Source organism: Leptodactylus fuscus, chromosome 6 (assembly GCF_031893055.1).
Source record: "Leptodactylus fuscus isolate aLepFus1 chromosome 6, aLepFus1.hap2, whole genome shotgun sequence".
In the NCBI taxonomy this organism is placed as follows: Eukaryota; Metazoa; Chordata; class Amphibia; order Anura; family Leptodactylidae; genus Leptodactylus; species Leptodactylus fuscus.
In genome coordinates, this window is record NC_134270.1 from 116795187 (window position 1) to 116813166 (window position 17980).

General features: G+C 39.3%; 1 protein-coding gene across 2 annotated transcripts in view; it reads left to right on the forward strand.

Moving 5' to 3' along the window:
* TLK2 (tousled like kinase 2) overlaps positions 1–14827 on the forward strand; it is a 37054-nt gene extending 22227 nt beyond the window's left edge. For both annotated transcript variants that reach the window (XM_075277117.1, XM_075277118.1), the window contains exons 9-21: positions 817–927; positions 2127–2263; positions 2620–2772; positions 2862–2928; positions 3267–3364; positions 9415–9496; positions 10719–10810; positions 10990–11079; positions 11314–11483; positions 12483–12621; positions 13281–13392; positions 13584–13691; positions 13785–14827. In XM_075277117.1, the coding sequence (XP_075133218.1) occupies positions 817–927; positions 2127–2263; positions 2620–2772; positions 2862–2928; positions 3267–3364; positions 9415–9496; positions 10719–10810; positions 10990–11079; positions 11314–11483; positions 12483–12621; positions 13281–13392; positions 13584–13691; positions 13785–13958 (1533 nt within the window). In that variant the 3' untranslated portion in view covers positions 13959–14827. The remainder of the gene's footprint in view (positions 1–816; positions 928–2126; positions 2264–2619; positions 2773–2861; positions 2929–3266; positions 3365–9414; positions 9497–10718; positions 10811–10989; positions 11080–11313; positions 11484–12482; positions 12622–13280; positions 13393–13583; positions 13692–13784) is intronic.
* Positions 14828–17980: the final 3153 nt, after the last annotated feature.

Genomic DNA, 17980 nt, shown 5'->3' on the forward strand with positions numbered 1-17980 from the left:
CAAAAGGACCAGGTTGTCCTTTGTCCGCCACAGACTTTCCTACTTAAGGTGGTTTCTTCTATCCTACGAGGACATCGTCTTACTGTCTTTCTGCCCGGACCAAAAGCACTCCTCACTGCTTGGATGTTTTCCAAGTGATCTAGATCTATTTGTCTCTCACAGACCTCTTTCATCATTCAGGTGCCTTATTTGTTCAACTTGATGAGCAAATGAGCAAAACACACAGTGACTATAAAATAATAATTTTATTTATTTATTTTTGTGAGTTAGTGTGATTGCCTTCTGCTCCAGCATCTTCTCAAAGTGAATCTGTTCACTGGTTGTGACATTATGGATCCCTTCTGCTGATTGGTCTCAACGGGCCTCAGGATGAAATCCATGATGTCACAGATAGTGACATTGAATGCCCTTTGCTGAGGCCACTGATTGGCCTCAGCATTCACATGTGGTTAGGACTCTCAGCACAGGACCGTGCAGGGAAGTACTGGAGTACTGCAGCCTGTTTAAAACTTAAAACAGGTTGTCCATTTTTGCCACGACAACCCTTTAAGGAGGAATGGTGTGCGTATGTGGAAAGGGATAGACACTGATACTTCAAAAGAATTACTCCGGTTACTGTCACTGTTACCTTGCCTAAGCTTGTTTGAATAATTAAATTTGTGCGGAGTCTGATATTGGGTGAAGCATAAATTTGACAGCATGCTATGCTGCTGGTACTTTAGGACTGGTCAGTAATGGCCTGTTTGTGTATAGCTGCTTCTAGATTTATAGCACCTTTAGTCGGTTTAATATTTTGTTTTTATATTAACTTCGTAGGTGAATTGTGACCTCCGACGGCAAATGGATGAGCAAAAGAAAATGCTGGAAAAGTACAAAGAACGGTTAAACAGATGTGTTACAATGAGTAAAAAACTACTTATAGAAAAGGTGAATTTTGCTCTGGTATCTATCTCAGCTGATCTACAATGCTGTAATTGTAATAAAGTCCCATAATAGCACTTATTTGGGGTGAAATGTTTTCCTGAATGCTGTCTGTGCCAGGATAACCAAACTGACCACCCCCTAGAGAGAGATGTAATTCTGGCTGTTCACATCTGCGTTCTGTGAATTTTCGGGGCTTCCTTCCCCCATTCTGCTTGAAAAATGCGAAGAGAAAAGTCCTGCAACAAAGTGGACCCCATTACAGTTTATAGGGTCTGCGGGTAACTGCCTTTTAAGTGGATAGGATCTCCAAGCAGACCCACAAAACAGAAACCCGAGCGTAGGTGTGTACCTAGCAAAATTCAGTCTAGAGGTTACCTCGAATATCTGGCATCCATGACTACATTACATTAAAGAGGCACTCCACCTGAAACTAAACTTTTGAAGTGCTTCACTGGACTATTCAATGTTTTGTTTTTACCTTATTAAAAACATTTTAGATCTCCCTTTCTTCATTCTTTTATATGGTAGTGAATAAAGATCTCACAGGGTTGAGAGGCAGGAGCTTAGGCCCATTCGGAAATCTTTGGGGACCCCCTGTATGTAATACCAAACACATTAGCAAGCAGTGAGCTTAGGAAAGCACACGGACCCCATTATAGTCTATGGGGTCCGTGTGCTTTCACTTCTCGCCACTTGCCAATGCAATTGGTATTCCATTTGGGGGTCCCCATGCGAACTCCCCAAACGATTACCGAAAGCAGATGTGAACCAGGCGTTATAGCTATTATACCTTTGACAGCATTTAATATTTATATATACATGATATATAAAATATATTTATATTATAAGGTGTCATTCATAAAGCAGGGAGAACAAGTAGAATGCTTGGCTACCTAGCTGGAGGTATAATTAGTGTGTGGGGGGGTACTGCTTATGTATAGGGCATGGGCAAAACCATATCTGGAATTCTGTGTTTTGTTTACCTACAAGACACACAATGAAAAAGATCCTAACTTTGGCTACAAAAATGGTGGAAAGTCTTCAGGGTAAAAACATATCAAGTGAGGCTTTAAGAACCTAATCTGTATGGTCTCAGTGAAAGACCATAAAAAATGAACACTAGAACAAGGGGGCATAATCTAAAATTAGTTGAGTGGAAGATCAGAAGCATTGTCAGAAAAATAATTCTCTCTTCCTTCTAGTCAAAACAAGAGAAGATGGCATGTCGAGACAAAAGTATGCAGGATCGCCTGCGCTTGGGCCACTTCACTACTGTCCGCCACGGAGCCTCGTTCACTGAGCAATGGACCGATGGATATGCCTTTCAGAACCTCATCAAGTAAGCCATATAATTTGCTTTATTGGCTAACGCATTTTAATCTTGATCTATATCTTGTACAATCTGTCATGATAAAATATATTCGAGTGTTAAATAAAATGTCTCACTGCTTTTTGTCCACCTGCTGTGACACCATTTATCACAACTTGAAGGGGCAACAGTGCTACTGCTCCTCTGTTCTTTGAATTGGAAAGGGTCCCAGGCATGTAGAGTCACTGTTAGTTCACCTAACTAATTAGAGACATGGCATACCATACAAAATTTTATGAATATATCTATTATGATTTTACATAAGTTACCATAGATCCTTTTTTTCTTTAGTAGTTGCTTTACAGGTATTTTTTTTTCTGTTCTAGGCAACAAGAACGAATAAACTCTCAAAGGGAAGAGATTGAGCGACAACGAAAGTTGCTTGCAAAGCGGAAGCCTCCTGCCATGGGGCAGACTCCACCAGCTAATAATGAGCAGAAGCAACGTAAAAACAAGACCAATGGTGCAGAAAACGAAGCGTAAGTGGACTGAATTGCATGATTGTCTAACTCTATATTCAAAAGTCACACAAGTAATATTTAATATATTTTTCTTTTTTTGGTGACAGGTTAACTTTAGCAGAGTATCATGAACAGGAGGAAATATTCAAGCTCCGACTAGGTCACCTTAAAAAAGTAAGTAGCAAATAGCCCTTCCTTCCTTTTTTTTTTTTTTTTTTTTTTTTTTTAATGTAGATTGAGAGCCCCATTCAGGGATCAAACTGTACGTTTTTTCCCCCCTATCAGTATGTCTTTGTAGAACGGGAGGAAATCCATACAACGGGGGGAGATCATACAAACTCCTTGCAGATATTGTTCCTGGTGGGATTCGAACCCAGGACTCCAGCGCTGCAAGGCTGCAGTGCTAACCACTGAGCCACTGTGTTGCCCCTGTAGCCCTTCCTTCTTAACATCATAATTTTTTTTTTTATTTTTATCCAGCTAACTCCTGATCTATTTATACATTATTGCAGGAAGAAGCTGAAATACAAGCAGAGCTAGAACGTCTTGAAAGAGTAAGAAATTTGCACATTAGGGAGTTGAAACGAATACATAATGAAGATAACTCACAGTAAGTGGATTCCATAATGACTAATCCATTATCAATACCTTTCTTATTCTTTTGAAAAAAATACGTATGACCTATATTCTGCTTGTACTCTGTGTACAGTCAGTCTGAGATGCTGAATTTCACTTGAATTAGATTTTGCAGCAGGTTGCTATACAGTAAAATCTGCAATGGACTGACTTTCTTTTTCTCCATTGCTTCAGTGCATCGACAAATAAAGCAACTTTGCAGATAGTCTTGAATAAAAGGGTCTTGCAGTTCTGTCTAAAGCTCCATTGTACACCTGTGTGTTTTATCATGCTTTCATGCACCCTTGACTCTATCCCCTTCTACTTATGTACATTCAGTAGGTAAGCAAGAAATGGGGACCTAGTTCTAGGGAATTACTCCTAAATCAGTGTATACAATATGATTTTTAAGAATATTTGCAAAGTTGCTGCCTCTTATTTTGGATTAATTTGAGGCATAAAAAGGCTTTGTTGCAAAGGTGACTTTTTTAAAAAAAAAAAAAAAAAAATGTTTTTGATAAATATAAACTGCTCTTGGCTTAGTTGCTCAAGTTTTAAGGCTGCGGTCACAATAACGTTGGGCGACTGTTCAGGGACTTTGTCCCACGGACGCCATCATAGTCTATGGGATCCATGGGTAAATGCTTTTTAACCGGTTAAGGACCGCCGTACGTAAAATTACGGCCTGCGGTCCAGGTACCTAAAGACCGGACTATTGTAAAAATACGTCCTGTCTTTAGGTACCTATTTCGCGGGGGGATGGGTGCGGGGAGGACGGGGGTTAGGTGTTACTAACACCTAACCCCTTCCTCAATAACGTCCAGTCGGAACTGAGTCCGACTGGACGTTTTAACCCTTTCGATCGCGCCGTGAAACATCACGGCGCGATCGAAAGGCATCCGCCGACAATTGAATCAGATCGGCACCCCCCGCGGCGAGATCGGAGGGTGCCGATAGCAGTAAAAGGTAGTCTGGGGTCTGGCCAGTGACCCCAGACTGCCCGAAGCCCCCACATACCTGGTGATCCTGCCAGGACCTTCTGATGTCAGGCTGTGCGTCTACACAGCCTGACATCCTGCTACGGAATGCCATGTGGGACACCTGCAGGCTGTGTCTCACATGGCATTCTATATCAGCAAAGTATTGCTGATTGAAGTGTCCTAAATGGACACATGAAAAAGTAAAAAAAAATGTAAAAAAAATAAAATGAAGTGTATGAAAAAAATTAATAAAGTTATAAAGCCCAAAAATCCCTTTTTCTCAATAGAAAATGAATTATATAAAAAAAGAACTAAAAAGTAATAAAAACAATGCATATTTGGTATTGTCGCGTCCGTAACAATCTGTACAATAAAACTGAAATAATATTTAATGTACACGGCGAACGCCGGAAAAAAAAAACGGAAAAAACTCGCCGGAAGTAATGATTTTTCGCCATCTCACCATACAAAATATGCTATAAAAAGTGATCAAAAAGTCATATGCATCCGACAACAGTACCAATAAAAAGCGCAGGTTGTCCCGCAAAAAATAAGCCCTCAACCAACTCTGTCAACCGAAAAATAAAAATGTTACGCCTCTTAGAAGATGCGATGCAAAAAACATTGATTTATTTCCCCAAATGTGTTTTTCCTCTGCAGAACTAGTAACACATAAAAAAAATACTATAAATGAGGTATCGCCGTAACCGTACCGACCCGCAGAATAAAGGGAACATGTTACTTATACTGTACGCTGCATGGCGCAAAATTAAAAAAGTAAAACTCAATGCCAGGATTGATTTTTTTTTTTTAAATCCAGCAAAAAAGGGTTAATAAAATGTATTCAATAAGATGTAGACACCCAAAAATGGTGTCATTACGAAATGCATCTCATCCCGCAAAGAATAAGCCCTTATATGGCCGCGTCACCAGAAACATAAAGAAAATATAGCATCTCACAATGTGAAGACAAAAACCCTCAAAAATCGCCAAATTATTAGAACACAACTGGGTGCGTCATGTAGGGAATATATAAGCTGTGTGAGCGAATATCAGGGGACACCCCAGATTTACAGCTTATGAGGGAACAGACACCAGAAGTGACCCCTAAAGTGACCCCCAGAGTGACTCCCCCAATCATAGGAGCTACGGGGACATAGTAGGGAATTTGGTGTTTGCAATGTCCTCCGCACAGCTTATACATTCCCTCTTCGCCATCCGCTGTGCAGTCACGTCCGGGATACTAATACTCACTACACCCCCTGATAAATTCTTTGAGGGGTGCAGTTTTCAAAATGGGGTCACTCCTGGTACCCCATGGAATCCACTTTTCTGGTACCTTACAGGCTCTACAAACATGACATGGCGTCCAGATACCAAACATCTGAATCTGTGCTCCAAAAGCCGCATAGCGCTCCTTCCCTTCTGCACCCTGCTGTACGTCCAAACTGCAGTTTATGACACATGTATGACACATGTATGACACTGGTGTACCCCCGGATAACGGACATAATGTCATATGTGGGTATAAACTGATACTAGGGCACAGCCGGACACAGAAGGGAAGAAGGGTCATTTGGTTTTTGGAGCACAGACTGTTTGGTTTTTGGATGCCATGACACTTTTGTAGAGCTGAAACGCCAGTAATTTGGAATCCCCTGATAAATTACCTTATTTTGGAAACTACACCCCTGAAGGATTTATCCAGGGGTACAGACAGCATTTTTAACCCCCAAGTGTTGCTATAACTTTATATATATAACTATAACTGTAGTGGATTGTGAGAGGTGAAAATGACCATTTTTCCAGGAATACGTCTTTTCAGTGCGTAATATATTGTGCCCGACTTGTATCAGAGATGAACGCTCTAAAAGCTGTTGTGCCTGGGATACCCGTTTAACAGTTTTTGGAGTGTCTCTGCTGACATAAGTCGGGCACAACATGTTGCACACTGAAATGGCAAATCTGTAAAATTTTCATTTTTAACTTCTCTATCAGTTGCGATTTCATTTCTGGAAACTAAATAAATGCAACACTCAAGGGTTAAAAATTCTCGCTACACCACTTGATAAATCCCATCAGTGGGGTAGTGTCCAAAATAGGGTGACATGTCTGCGGATTCCACTTTATTGGCAATTCAGGGGCTTTGCAAAAGTGGCAAAAAAAACCAAACTGTGCTCCAAAAACCAAAATAGCGCTCCTTCCCTTCTGTCCCCGGTTGTGCCCAAACAGCCGATTCTACCCACATATGGCATTAAGTACGTTATCCGGGGTACACCAGTGTCATACATGTGGGCATACACTGCTATTTGGGTACCCAGCAGGGTGCAGATGTGAAGGAGCAATATGTGCTTTTGGAGTGCAGATTTAGATTCTTCGTTTTTGGACACCACGTCACATTTGCAGAGACCCTAAAATTGCCCCTACAAAATGGGGTCACTTCTTGGTGAATTCCAGTTTACTGGAACCTCCAGGGCTCTGCAAAAACATCATGGCGCCCAGAGGGTCCCTCTAAATCTGTATCCCAAAAGCTAAAACGCACAGTGGTCCTTCCCTTCTGAGCCCTGCTGTGTGCCCAAGCAGCAGTTTACACCCACATATATAATTTTTTGACCCCCGGGATGGCCCACTTAATAGTTTTAGGAGTGCAGGTCTCTGACAACACAAAGTGGGTGCAACGTATTGGGCACCGAAATGGCATATTTTTAAAAATTTCAATTTTCATTTTGTACATTAATTTTTGGGAAGCATTTTAGGCTCAAAATGATAATACCCCTTGATACATTCCTTGACAGGTGTAGTTTCTAAAATGGGGTCACTTTTGAGGGGTTTCCATTGTATTGATACTTTAGGGGCTCTGCAAATGCGACATGGCACCTGAAAACTATTCCAGCAACATCTGCCCTCCAAAATCCAAATAGCGCTCTTTCCATTCTGAGCCCCAGCATGTACCCATACAGCAGATTTTGGCCACATATGGGGTATTGCCGTGTTCAGAAGAAATTGTGTAACAAACTGTGGGGGGCTTTTAATTCTTAAACTATTTGCAAAATTAAAACTATGGCGCTAAATGGACAATTTATTGGGAAAAAAAGTAATTTTTCATTTTCACGTCCCAATGTTAATAAAATCTGTGAAACACCTGTGAGGCCAAAATACTCACTCTACCCCTAGACAAATTCTATGAGGGGTGTAGTTTCCAAAATGGGGTCACTTATAGGGGGTTTCCACTGTATTGGTACTTTAGGGGCTCTGCAAATGCGACATGGGACCTGAAAAATATTCCAGCAAAATCTGCCCTCCAAAAGCCAAATAGCCCTCTTTCCATTCTGAGCCCCGCCATGTTCCCATACAGCAGATTATGACCACATATGGGGCATTTCTGTGTTCAGCAGAATTTGTGTAACGAACTTTAGGGAGCTTTTTCTCCTTTATCCTCTTGTGAAAATTAAAAATTTGGGGCTAAATTGACAGTTTGTTGAAAAAAAAGTAATTTTTCATTTTCATGGCCCAATGTTAATAAAATCTGTGAAACAGCTGTAGGGTCAAAATGCTCACTCTACCCTTTAATATGTTCTGTGGGGGGTATAGTTTCCCAAATGGGGTCACTTTTAGGGGGTTTCCACTGTATTGGTACTCTAGGGGCTCTGCTAATGCGACATGGCACCTAAAATTATTCCAGCAAAATCTGCCATCCAAAAGCCAAATAGCGCTCCTTCCATTCTGAGCCGCGCCATGTTCCCATACAGCAGATTATAGCCACATATGGGGTATTGCCGTGTTCAGGAGAAATTGTTTAACAAACTGTGGGGGGCTTTTACTCCTTTAACCCTTTGTGAAAATGAAAACTTTGGAGATAAAGTGACATTTTAGTAATTTTTCATTTACACATCCCAATGTTAGTAAAATCTGTGAAACAACTGTAGGGTCTAAATGCTGACTATACCCCTTGATGAATTCTGTGAGGGGTGTGGATTCTAAAATGGGGTCACTTTTGGGGGGTTTCCATTGTTTTGGTACTCTAGGGTCTCTGCAAATAAGGCATGGCGCTGAAAATTATTCCAGCAAAATCTGCTGTTCAAACACCCAGTGTCGCTCCTTCCCTTCCATGCACTGCCGTGTGCCCAAAAATCAGTTTACACCCACATGTGGGGTATTTCTGTGCACGGGAGAAATTGCACAATAAACTGTCAGATGCATTTTCTCCTTCAACCCTTTGTGAATGTGTTAATTTTGGGTCTAAATGAATGTATTAGTGAAAAAAAATGAAATGTCTAAATTTCACTGCCATATTATTTTTATTCTTATGAAATGCTTAAAGGGTTAACAAACATCCCAAATGCTGTTTTGAATAATTTGAGGGGTGCAGTTTTGAAAATGGGGTAATTTATGGGGGTTTCTATTATACAGGCCTTTATAATTACTTTCAGAACTGAAGTGGTCCCTAAAAAATTGGTTTGGAGAATTTTCTTGTAAATCTGGAAAATTGCTGTTACACTTGTAAGCCTTGTGACGTCCAAAATAAATTAAAATACAATCAAAAGATGATGCCAATATAAAGCAGAGATATGGGAGATAATATTTATTCATGTATTTGGATGGTATGACTATCCGCCTGAAAAGCAGAGAATGTCACATTTTGAAAATTGCAATTTTTTTCAAATTTCCATCAAATTTCCTAGTTTTTTTATAAATAAATGCAAAAATATTGATTAGTGTTTACCACTAACATGAAGTATAATGTGTTACGAGAAAAGCATCTCAAATTCATTTGTGTAAGTTAAAGCGTCTCAAAGTTATTGCCATTTAAAGTGACACATGTCAGTTTTGAAAAAAGAGGCCTGGTCTTTAACATACTTTTGGGCCTGGTCCTTAACCGGTTAAACACTTTGGGTTTCCGGGTTTTTTTTCGGGTCCCCTAGCGAAGAACAGAAATTCAAACGCTAGTGTGAACCTAGCATCAGATTGGTTGTGTTAGGGATTGAACTACTCTTTAAATGACTATTTTGGTTAAAAGGAAAACAAGCTCAGCTAATGTATGTATTAAATCTTTATCTTTTTACAGATTTAAAGACCATCCAACGCTAAACGACCGATATCTATTGCTTCACCTGCTAGGTAGAGGAGGCTTCAGTGAAGTGTATAAGGCGAGTTTAGTCTGTAATTATGCCCCCAACCAAAAACCAAACCAAAACAAACAAAAAAAACCCTTAAGCCTTATGATACTAATTCCTGTTTGTTTCTATAATTCAGTCACTTACCAATTTTTGTACTTAACTGTCATTTTATCAGATATGAAACGACAGAGTTAAATCTGAAACTTCACCAAAATGATCTTACACTTAAAAGTTTTGATAAGTACCGTATATACTCGAGTATAAGCCGACCCGAATATAAGCCGAGGCCCCTTATTTTACCACAAAAAACTGGGAAAACTTATTGACTCGAGTATAAGCCTAGGGGGGGAAATGCAGCAGCTACAGGAAAATTTCAAAAATTAAAATAGTCGGAGTTTTTGGGTGCAGTAGGTGCTGGGGAAGGGGGGGGGGGTGTTTTGGTTGTCTGTCTGCTCCTTCCCTGAGCTTGAGGACTGTTTTTTTTTTTTCTCTTCCCCCACTTGGAATTCAGTCTGGCTGAATATAGGGTATCTGCAGTGCTCCTATTAACCCCTTCCCGACGGAACAGGAGCACTGCAGATTCTATATTCGGTAGACTGGGAACTTTCAGACACAGGGATACCTAATGTGTTTCACAGTCATTTTTTCTACTTTTGTATGTATTCTAGGGAAAGGAGGGATTTACAACTTTTTTTTTTTTTTTTTTTCTTTTGCACTATTTTATGGGAGATTCTATACATTAATGTTGTGGCTGGTCATAGACCCCCTCCTAAAAAAGATTTTTTTTTTTTTTTTTTTTTTGCTGACTCGAGTATAAGCAGAGGAGAGCTTTTTCAGCACAAAAACGGGGCTGAAAAATTCGGCTTATACTAGAGTATATACGGTAGACTATTTTTTTATGCTGTTTAAAACTATATGAAAAATAGCAGCAGAAGAGGTCCTGCAAGTCAGAGAAAAAATATGAATACACAAACGGCCCCCTCAATCTGTTCTTGTCTCTTATTAGGCAGATCTATTTTTATTGTTTAATCCTACAAGAGAACAAAAAGAGGGATTAAACACAGGTGTGCATGCACTCTTAGTTTATTGGTGGGTGGTGTTTTTGTTTAAGTGTTTTTTGTTTTGTTTTTTCTCCTCAACATTTTCTCGTTTGTTAAAAAATTTTCTGCCCTACTTGGAGTTAGTGTGACCTTTTTAATATAGAATTATGTCTTTTATATACATCATTTATTTATTTATTTTTACCTTGTAGGCATTTGACCTAACAGAGCAAAGATACGTAGCTGTGAAAATCCACCAGTTAAATAAAAACTGGAGGGATGAAAAGAAAGAAAATTACCATAAGTAAGTGTTTCTTATATGTTGTAATAGAACTCTATGGAGATGGGAGGGAAAGGATTTGAACTGATTTACAAAAAGTTATAAAAAGAAAAGGGGAAAAAAAAATCCTAACTGTGCATTGTAAAGATCCTTCTGAACCCTGTTAGTTGTTACAGTTTATTTTCATTGTTAAATTTCTCTAGACATGCCTGCAGGGAATATCGCATCCACAAGGAGCTGGATCATCCCAGAATAGTGAAACTATATGACTATTTCTCTCTTGACACAGACTCGTAAGTAGCTAATATCTTTCATGACTCCCCTACAGAAAGTACCTTTCTACAGTTCACCTCTGGCAGCGAAGAGGCTAGCTTCACCCCTGCTGTGACCTGATCAAATAATTGCTGTTAAACTCTTGCCTTTTTAGTGACTAGAAATTGTGATATTTTTTAAACAAAATGGACTTTGATATTTGTAAATGTTATGCTTTTATGTATTTATATAGTGGTAATCTTCTACTTTTGTAGGTTCTGCACCGTGCTTGAGTACTGTGAGGGCAATGACCTTGACTTCTACTTGAAGCAACACAAGCTTATGTCAGAAAAGGAAGCTCGTTCTATCATAATGCAGATTGTAAATGCCCTCAAGTACTTGAATGAGATCAAACCACCAATCATTCACTATGACCTGAAGCCAGGCAAGTAGAATTCTGTTCTGTAGTTATGTGTTTGTCATATCATTTATCTCTTTATGAACATTTCTATATTTTTCTATCATTTTGTTTAAAACTTGCAATGATCTGTCACATCTTTTCTCCTTTGGTTTTCTAATATTCATATTGTGTTAGGGCTGTGCAAATACAGGGGTTATCCAGTTACTGCTTTTGATGGCCTATCCTTTATGGATCCCCATTTGTCAGTTGTACTGAGACAACATGGCTCCCGGTATTGTTTACATGCTGGAAGCCTCGCTGCTCACTTGCTTTGCAAACTGTAGCAGCGGCTATAGGCCACATAAAATTCAATAGGACAGTCCTACCAAAACCCTTCACTACAGTTAGTACGGCTCCCGCTTTGTAAACATTACAGAGCTTTGCTGTCTGTATAGCTGATGCCCTGGACCCCGGCAGATCTAATATTGATGGCCGGTCCTAAGGATAAAGCAACAATAGCAAAAACTGTATAATCCCTTTAAGTACATTAATTCAATTTATTCCCCCTTTCAATGAATCTTGTCATTTTCATCAGAATCATGAAATCACTGCTTTGTCCTACTGCAAGAAACATGGATCAAATTTCCCCCCCCCCCCCCCCCTTCTAGTTCCCGTTTTCACTTTTTTCTTTTTATGTCCACTGTGTATTCTTTACCAGCTTTTGGCTGAGGCCGCACATTGCAGAAACTCAGCTTTTTTTGTTGTTGCAGATTTTGCTGCGTTTTTTTGAGTCAACGCCAATAATGGCTACAAAAGGAATGGGAAATATATAGGAAGTACTTATACTTCTATCTTCGGCTCAGTCCACTCCTGACTTTGGCTCAAAAAACTGCATCAAAATCTGCAAAAAAAAAAAAAGGCTGTGTTTTCACAACGTGGGGCCTTAGTGCATATGAGGTGGCCAATAACCCAATAGTGAATGTGTACTGCAATGCAACCGAAGTGATTGCTGTATCCTAACCTTTAATTTGATGTAATTTTTAGGTAATATTCTTTTGGTTAACGGTACCGCCTGTGGAGAGATAAAAATCACAGATTTTGGACTCTCCAAAATAATGGATGATGACAGCTATAACTCTGTGGATGGTATGGAGCTGACTTCACAAGGAGCTGGCACATACTGGTAAGTATTTATGAGACTGCCATCAGTGGCTTTATTTTCTTTTATTTAAATATGACTGCTGTTCATTGCAATGTATTAGTGATCTGACAATGCCCCTAGGGCAGTGATGGCTAACCTTTTAGAGACAGAGTGCCCAAACTGCAACCCAAAACCCACTAAATTATCATAAAGTGCCACCAGGGCAACTTAACCTTAAAACTGTGTGCATCCACAATTGTGGATAGTTATGGACCTGCCAAATACAGTTGTGTAAATATTTTTTGTAATAATCACAGGTGACTTTTCAGAATTAGCTTTTTGCTTTGATTTAAAAAAATATATATATATAGTTTTTCAGTAGCATGCATAGTTTCCACGGAGCAGCATCGTTATTATTAGGTATAGGAAAAATACTGGCGGCTTTAGGTCCTTTCTGTAGACTGGTGTATGAAATGCCATTATAAATTCCCACCACGGATTCGAAAAATGGTCAAAGACAGAGCATCATAAATGTCCCGAGAAGGTTCCCTTTTAAGTTGCTTCTCTTCAATATGGAACAGACATGGAAAAGGTTGGTGGGCAACTTGTTTCTGGAAAAGCCGAGGGGTTCCTTAAATTACACTTTCTGTAAACTCACTTGATGTGAGCATAAATTTTATTCATGTTTTGTTCTCCTCCAGGTATCTGCCTCCAGAGTGCTTTGTGGTTGGGAAGGAACCCCCAAAAATCTCCAACAAAGTGGATGTGTGGTCTGTAGGAGTAATATTCTACCAGTGTCTTTATGGGCGAAAGGTAATCATGACCTAAAATTGGTTAATTGTTGTGATTGTAATTCACAGTTTTGCTGTCCTTGCATAAATCACTAGTGCATAATATAATATAACAAACTTCACAAAAGGAACTAATAAATATATTCTCTTACTCTGCTATAGTAATCTTTTTTGAAAAACTTTAATTTTTTTTTTTTTTTTTTTGTAAAATAGCCATTTGGTCACAACCAGTCTCAGCAAGACATATTACAAGAAAACACTATCCTAAAGGCCACAGAGGTGCAGTTTCCTCCAAAACCAGTTGTGACCCCTGAAGCCAAGGTACTAACAGCTAATGTTCTTGTGTGAGTAAAACTGCTATAGCAGTTACTTGGGGTTGAGAAGAAAATTTTTATAATTTTCTTTCTTTTGTAGGCTTTTATCCGTCGTTGCCTTGCCTATAGGAAGGAAGATCGGATAGATGTCCATCAGCTGGCATCGGACCCCTATCTACTGCCACACATCCGTAAGTCAGTCGCCACCAGTAGCCCAGCCACTGCTGCAATAGCCTCAACTTCTGGTTCTTCAAACAACAGCTTGTCAAACTGAGACTGTGGGATTGAAACAAGACGTTGCACCTTGCTCCATTACAGTAGTAAAGCTGGCAGAGCAGTTAGTTGGCTACTCTGGAATAACTTCCTTTCCTTTAGATGGAGAGTAGTGTATTCTCCATGGAACATTTCAATTTCCGGCTTATTAGAGCCACAAATCGCTGAATTTGATGCAGTCTTGGGAAGGATCGACACTCATGCTGAGGGTGAGAGCCTGAATCTTTTTGGCAAGGACCTCTGACAAATGACAAGACTGTAGACTTGGACATAAACCCTCTGTCCCCCATCCCACTCCATGGACTTCTGGATCCTCTCTACAGCTGACAACCGTTACATACACGGAATTGACTTTTTGCTGAGTACATTTTCAGAAGCGGAACCTAGTAGACTATACTTGCCCCTTGTTGATATTTAAACCTGTTCTGTTTTCCCTTTCATCCATTTTATTAAACACTCAAAAAAATAGCCAAAAGGGTATCCAAATCCTACGGCTTTCTTTCTCCTTCGTCAGAAATAAGAATCAAAGGGTCTCTTCCCAGGAGTTAAAGTGATTTTTGTCTTCATATTTGACATGGACCCATCACTTGCACATATGCACATATCCATTTTATCAGCAAAAGGTTTACTGTCAGGGCACTAAGAAATTGGGAATCTCTCTCATTCCACTCATTCTCATTATTCATAGTAAATTGAGGGTCAGACCGAACGTTCTACACAGTGGATGCTTGCGGTGTGTGCAGGTGTTGAGTCCTCTCTAAAGGGTTAATCTGGCAGATATCATCATAGTTTTTATTAAAGTGAAATCCATATTACTAGGGACAATTTATAATTAGCCTTGCGTTTTTTTTTATACTTATTTTTAAGATTTCCAGTGAAATTTTAAAGAGGTTATGGTTTAGTAACACTTCTTTTATTGAAATCTGGTCTAGGGAGCTACGTGCTTTAGAATCTATTAGTGGATTGGAACAATTTTTTTTTTTTTCCCCCTGCTGATGTAGCACATTAACCCTTTGGGTTAGGTTTATAACAGCTGAAGCACAGAAGAGTTTGCCATCCTTCCATTACACCACAATTTATAGACACTGAAAAAGAATAAAATTTACTTACAATTTCTGTTTGTAGGCAGCCGCATTGCTCTTTCAGGTTTTTGTTGCTGTTATCACATTATGCTGGTGTGTCATTTGCCTGTTTACACCTTTTGTAGAATGCCCTTTTTGGCATAGACTCTGCACCTTGGACATTTGTGAGTGACAGAGGTTTAAAAGAAAAATGTGACATTTGTATTTGTCAGTGACAGTTGTCTCTTAGAAGCCAAATGATTATAGATGCCTTAGTAACAACTAATATCATATGTTTTATGTTTGTATTGTAAGTCACAGAGGGCGACCGATGTGTAGAGGTCACAAATGTTATATGCAAGTCCCCCCGATGTAGCAGTCTACACCTCACCTGCAATGGTGGTCTACAAAAATTGCTGGAGAGATTGAAAACAACCGGCTGCTGTTTTGTTATTGACGGACTCTTTATATATAAAGGTGTAACCTGCTGTTTTCTTAACTATTTGACTGGGTTACATTGCAGTAACAAATGTTGCATAGTCTGCTAGGCCATCATAGCTACATGTGGCATGTCAAGCAAGTGTCTATTACTGTTGATTTGCTTCTTGTAACACCCCCCCCCCCCCCCCCCATCTATGACACTTTCCAAACCACAGAGGGAAAGTTGTCCAGGCAGCAAATATGGTTAGGGTTAGTTCTGACATGGTAGATTCTCTCATCTGCAGATTTTACATCAAATTTGTGTCAAAATGCAATTGCTGAAGGTTTTCAATAATTACCCCATCCACATTGTAAGTCTACAACCTAATCTACATGTTGCTGATCCCTTTCCTTGCCCAACTGAAACGATATGTACATTGTACTGTATTTTTTTCCATCGTACTACGGAATCCAAACTGAAAATCTGCAACAAATGGCCTTACAGTATTGCTATTCCATGGTTTTTTAGAAGACACAAAACAATGAAGGCTATGTTTACTTGCAGCCATCTTTGTCCACTGTGGCGTGGTCTCAAATTTGCAGCAAATGTTTGCCACGGATCTCTGCTTTGGAATTTGCAGCAGATTTTGCCTATGGCATTGAACTAGGGGAAATCAGTTATGCAGTGGGACATGGTACAACTAGAAAATCTGCAGTATGCCCTCAAGTTCTCATTTTCACATCATAGATCTATGGGGATTAGTAGACATTTGCTAGGTTCTCCTAAAATAAAGCCACCATCATGTTCATTTGATAAAGTCTGTATATTTCAGATGTGAAAAGTAGTCGGTCAGATGCTTTATGGCTACTAATGCAATCTCAGCGCCAAGTAGGGGACTTAAAGACACAAGCAAACATGCCTTTGCCCACATTTAGATTTAGCAGCATATAGAAAATAGTTTATCTTGTGGGCAGTTTAGCACTTAACAAGTGCTAGCGGTTGTTCCCAAGCCAGGCAAATGCTCCACCGATCCTGAATAGCCCCTGACCAAAATCTCCTATTTGGTCTTGATTGATGGCTTCCACATTCAGTCAACTATGTTCTTGGTACTAAATCCTTCAGTATGCAACATGTGTTCTTGATTCAACACGAGTAGCAACATCCCACAGCAATATGAAAAACCAAAAAGATGGCCTTCAGCAGAATTTTTTCAAATAGCTGGATTTAAATACATTTAAAATTTTATGGCTTGTGTTGTCAAGTCGGTCTGCATCCACAAGGCATGGTTTGTACAAGTCCCTACCTAGTGCTGCCGATGGTTAAACAGCCTTAAAGCATCTGATGCACTCCTATGAAGTGTTCTCTCTTCATGTTGAACGTATTTAGTGTATAAACTTGGTTTGCTGACTTTCGAGGTAGGCTGAATGGATTTTTCGGATGACTAGGGGCATAGTGCTCTGATCCGAACACATCAGAAAACTATGCACAGACATTAAGGCTGAGGCCCCACATTGCGGAAGCGCAGCTTTTTTTTTTTTTTTTTTGCAGATTTTGCTGCGTTTTTTTTGAGTAAAAGCCAGGAGTGTATTGAAGAAAAGGTAGGAGTATTAGAATATATTTCTATATATTTCCCATTCCTTTTGTAGCCACTCACAGATTTCACTGTTTTTTTTTTTTGTGGCCAAACCTGGAACAAAAGAAGCTGTGTTTCCTCAATGTGGGTCCTCAGCCTGAATGTCATTAGTGGGGGGAAAACCCGTTTAAGTTCCCTAGCATTTGGTGGCTATCTTCAAGTCCAGTTTTCACTTATGTCCAGGAGGCAGTTTTGTGTCATTACGCTAGCATATTGTATAAAATAGTTTCCTGGATTTAAGCATTGACTATGAAAAAAAAAAAAAAAATTTGACTGTAAAGAAAGTTAGGAACCTGAGACTATATAAACCAATAAAGTAGCGGCATTGGCGCCAGCACAAGACAATAAGGGAGTGCCTTCTCAAACTAGAAAATTGAGTTCAAATTTAGTATTACTGCAATGCTCCATGGTAATAGTTTCCCAGTTTCCTGCGTGATCGTGGTGGTTTCTTTTTTGTTACTTTTTCAAAACCTTTAAGTTTTTTTTTTTTTTTTTTTCTTGTTTTTTTTTTTTTCCCCCCTTCCTTCATTCCTCTGAAAAGAAAAATCACTTGCGAGTTCAAATGTCATAATCTTAGTCATTCACAGACTACAACCAACTTGTACATGTCTGCTCCCCTGCCGTGCGCCCTTACAAATGATTCGTTTCTTTTAATATGGGTTTCACTTTGTTCTAGGAATAATTATAATAAAATACTGTTTTGGGTTTTTTTTTGTTTTTTTTTTCTTCATTTTGACTTGAAGGACAAAATGTGTATTAATTCATAACTGAAAGTCTAGGATGAAACATCCAAGAATTAAAAAAAAAAATACTGATATTAAAATACATTTGAAAGTTTCATTCTTCTTGCTGTATGTCGTAAATGACTTACTTCGTATAAGCTGGTTTCACAGCATTGAAGACTTATT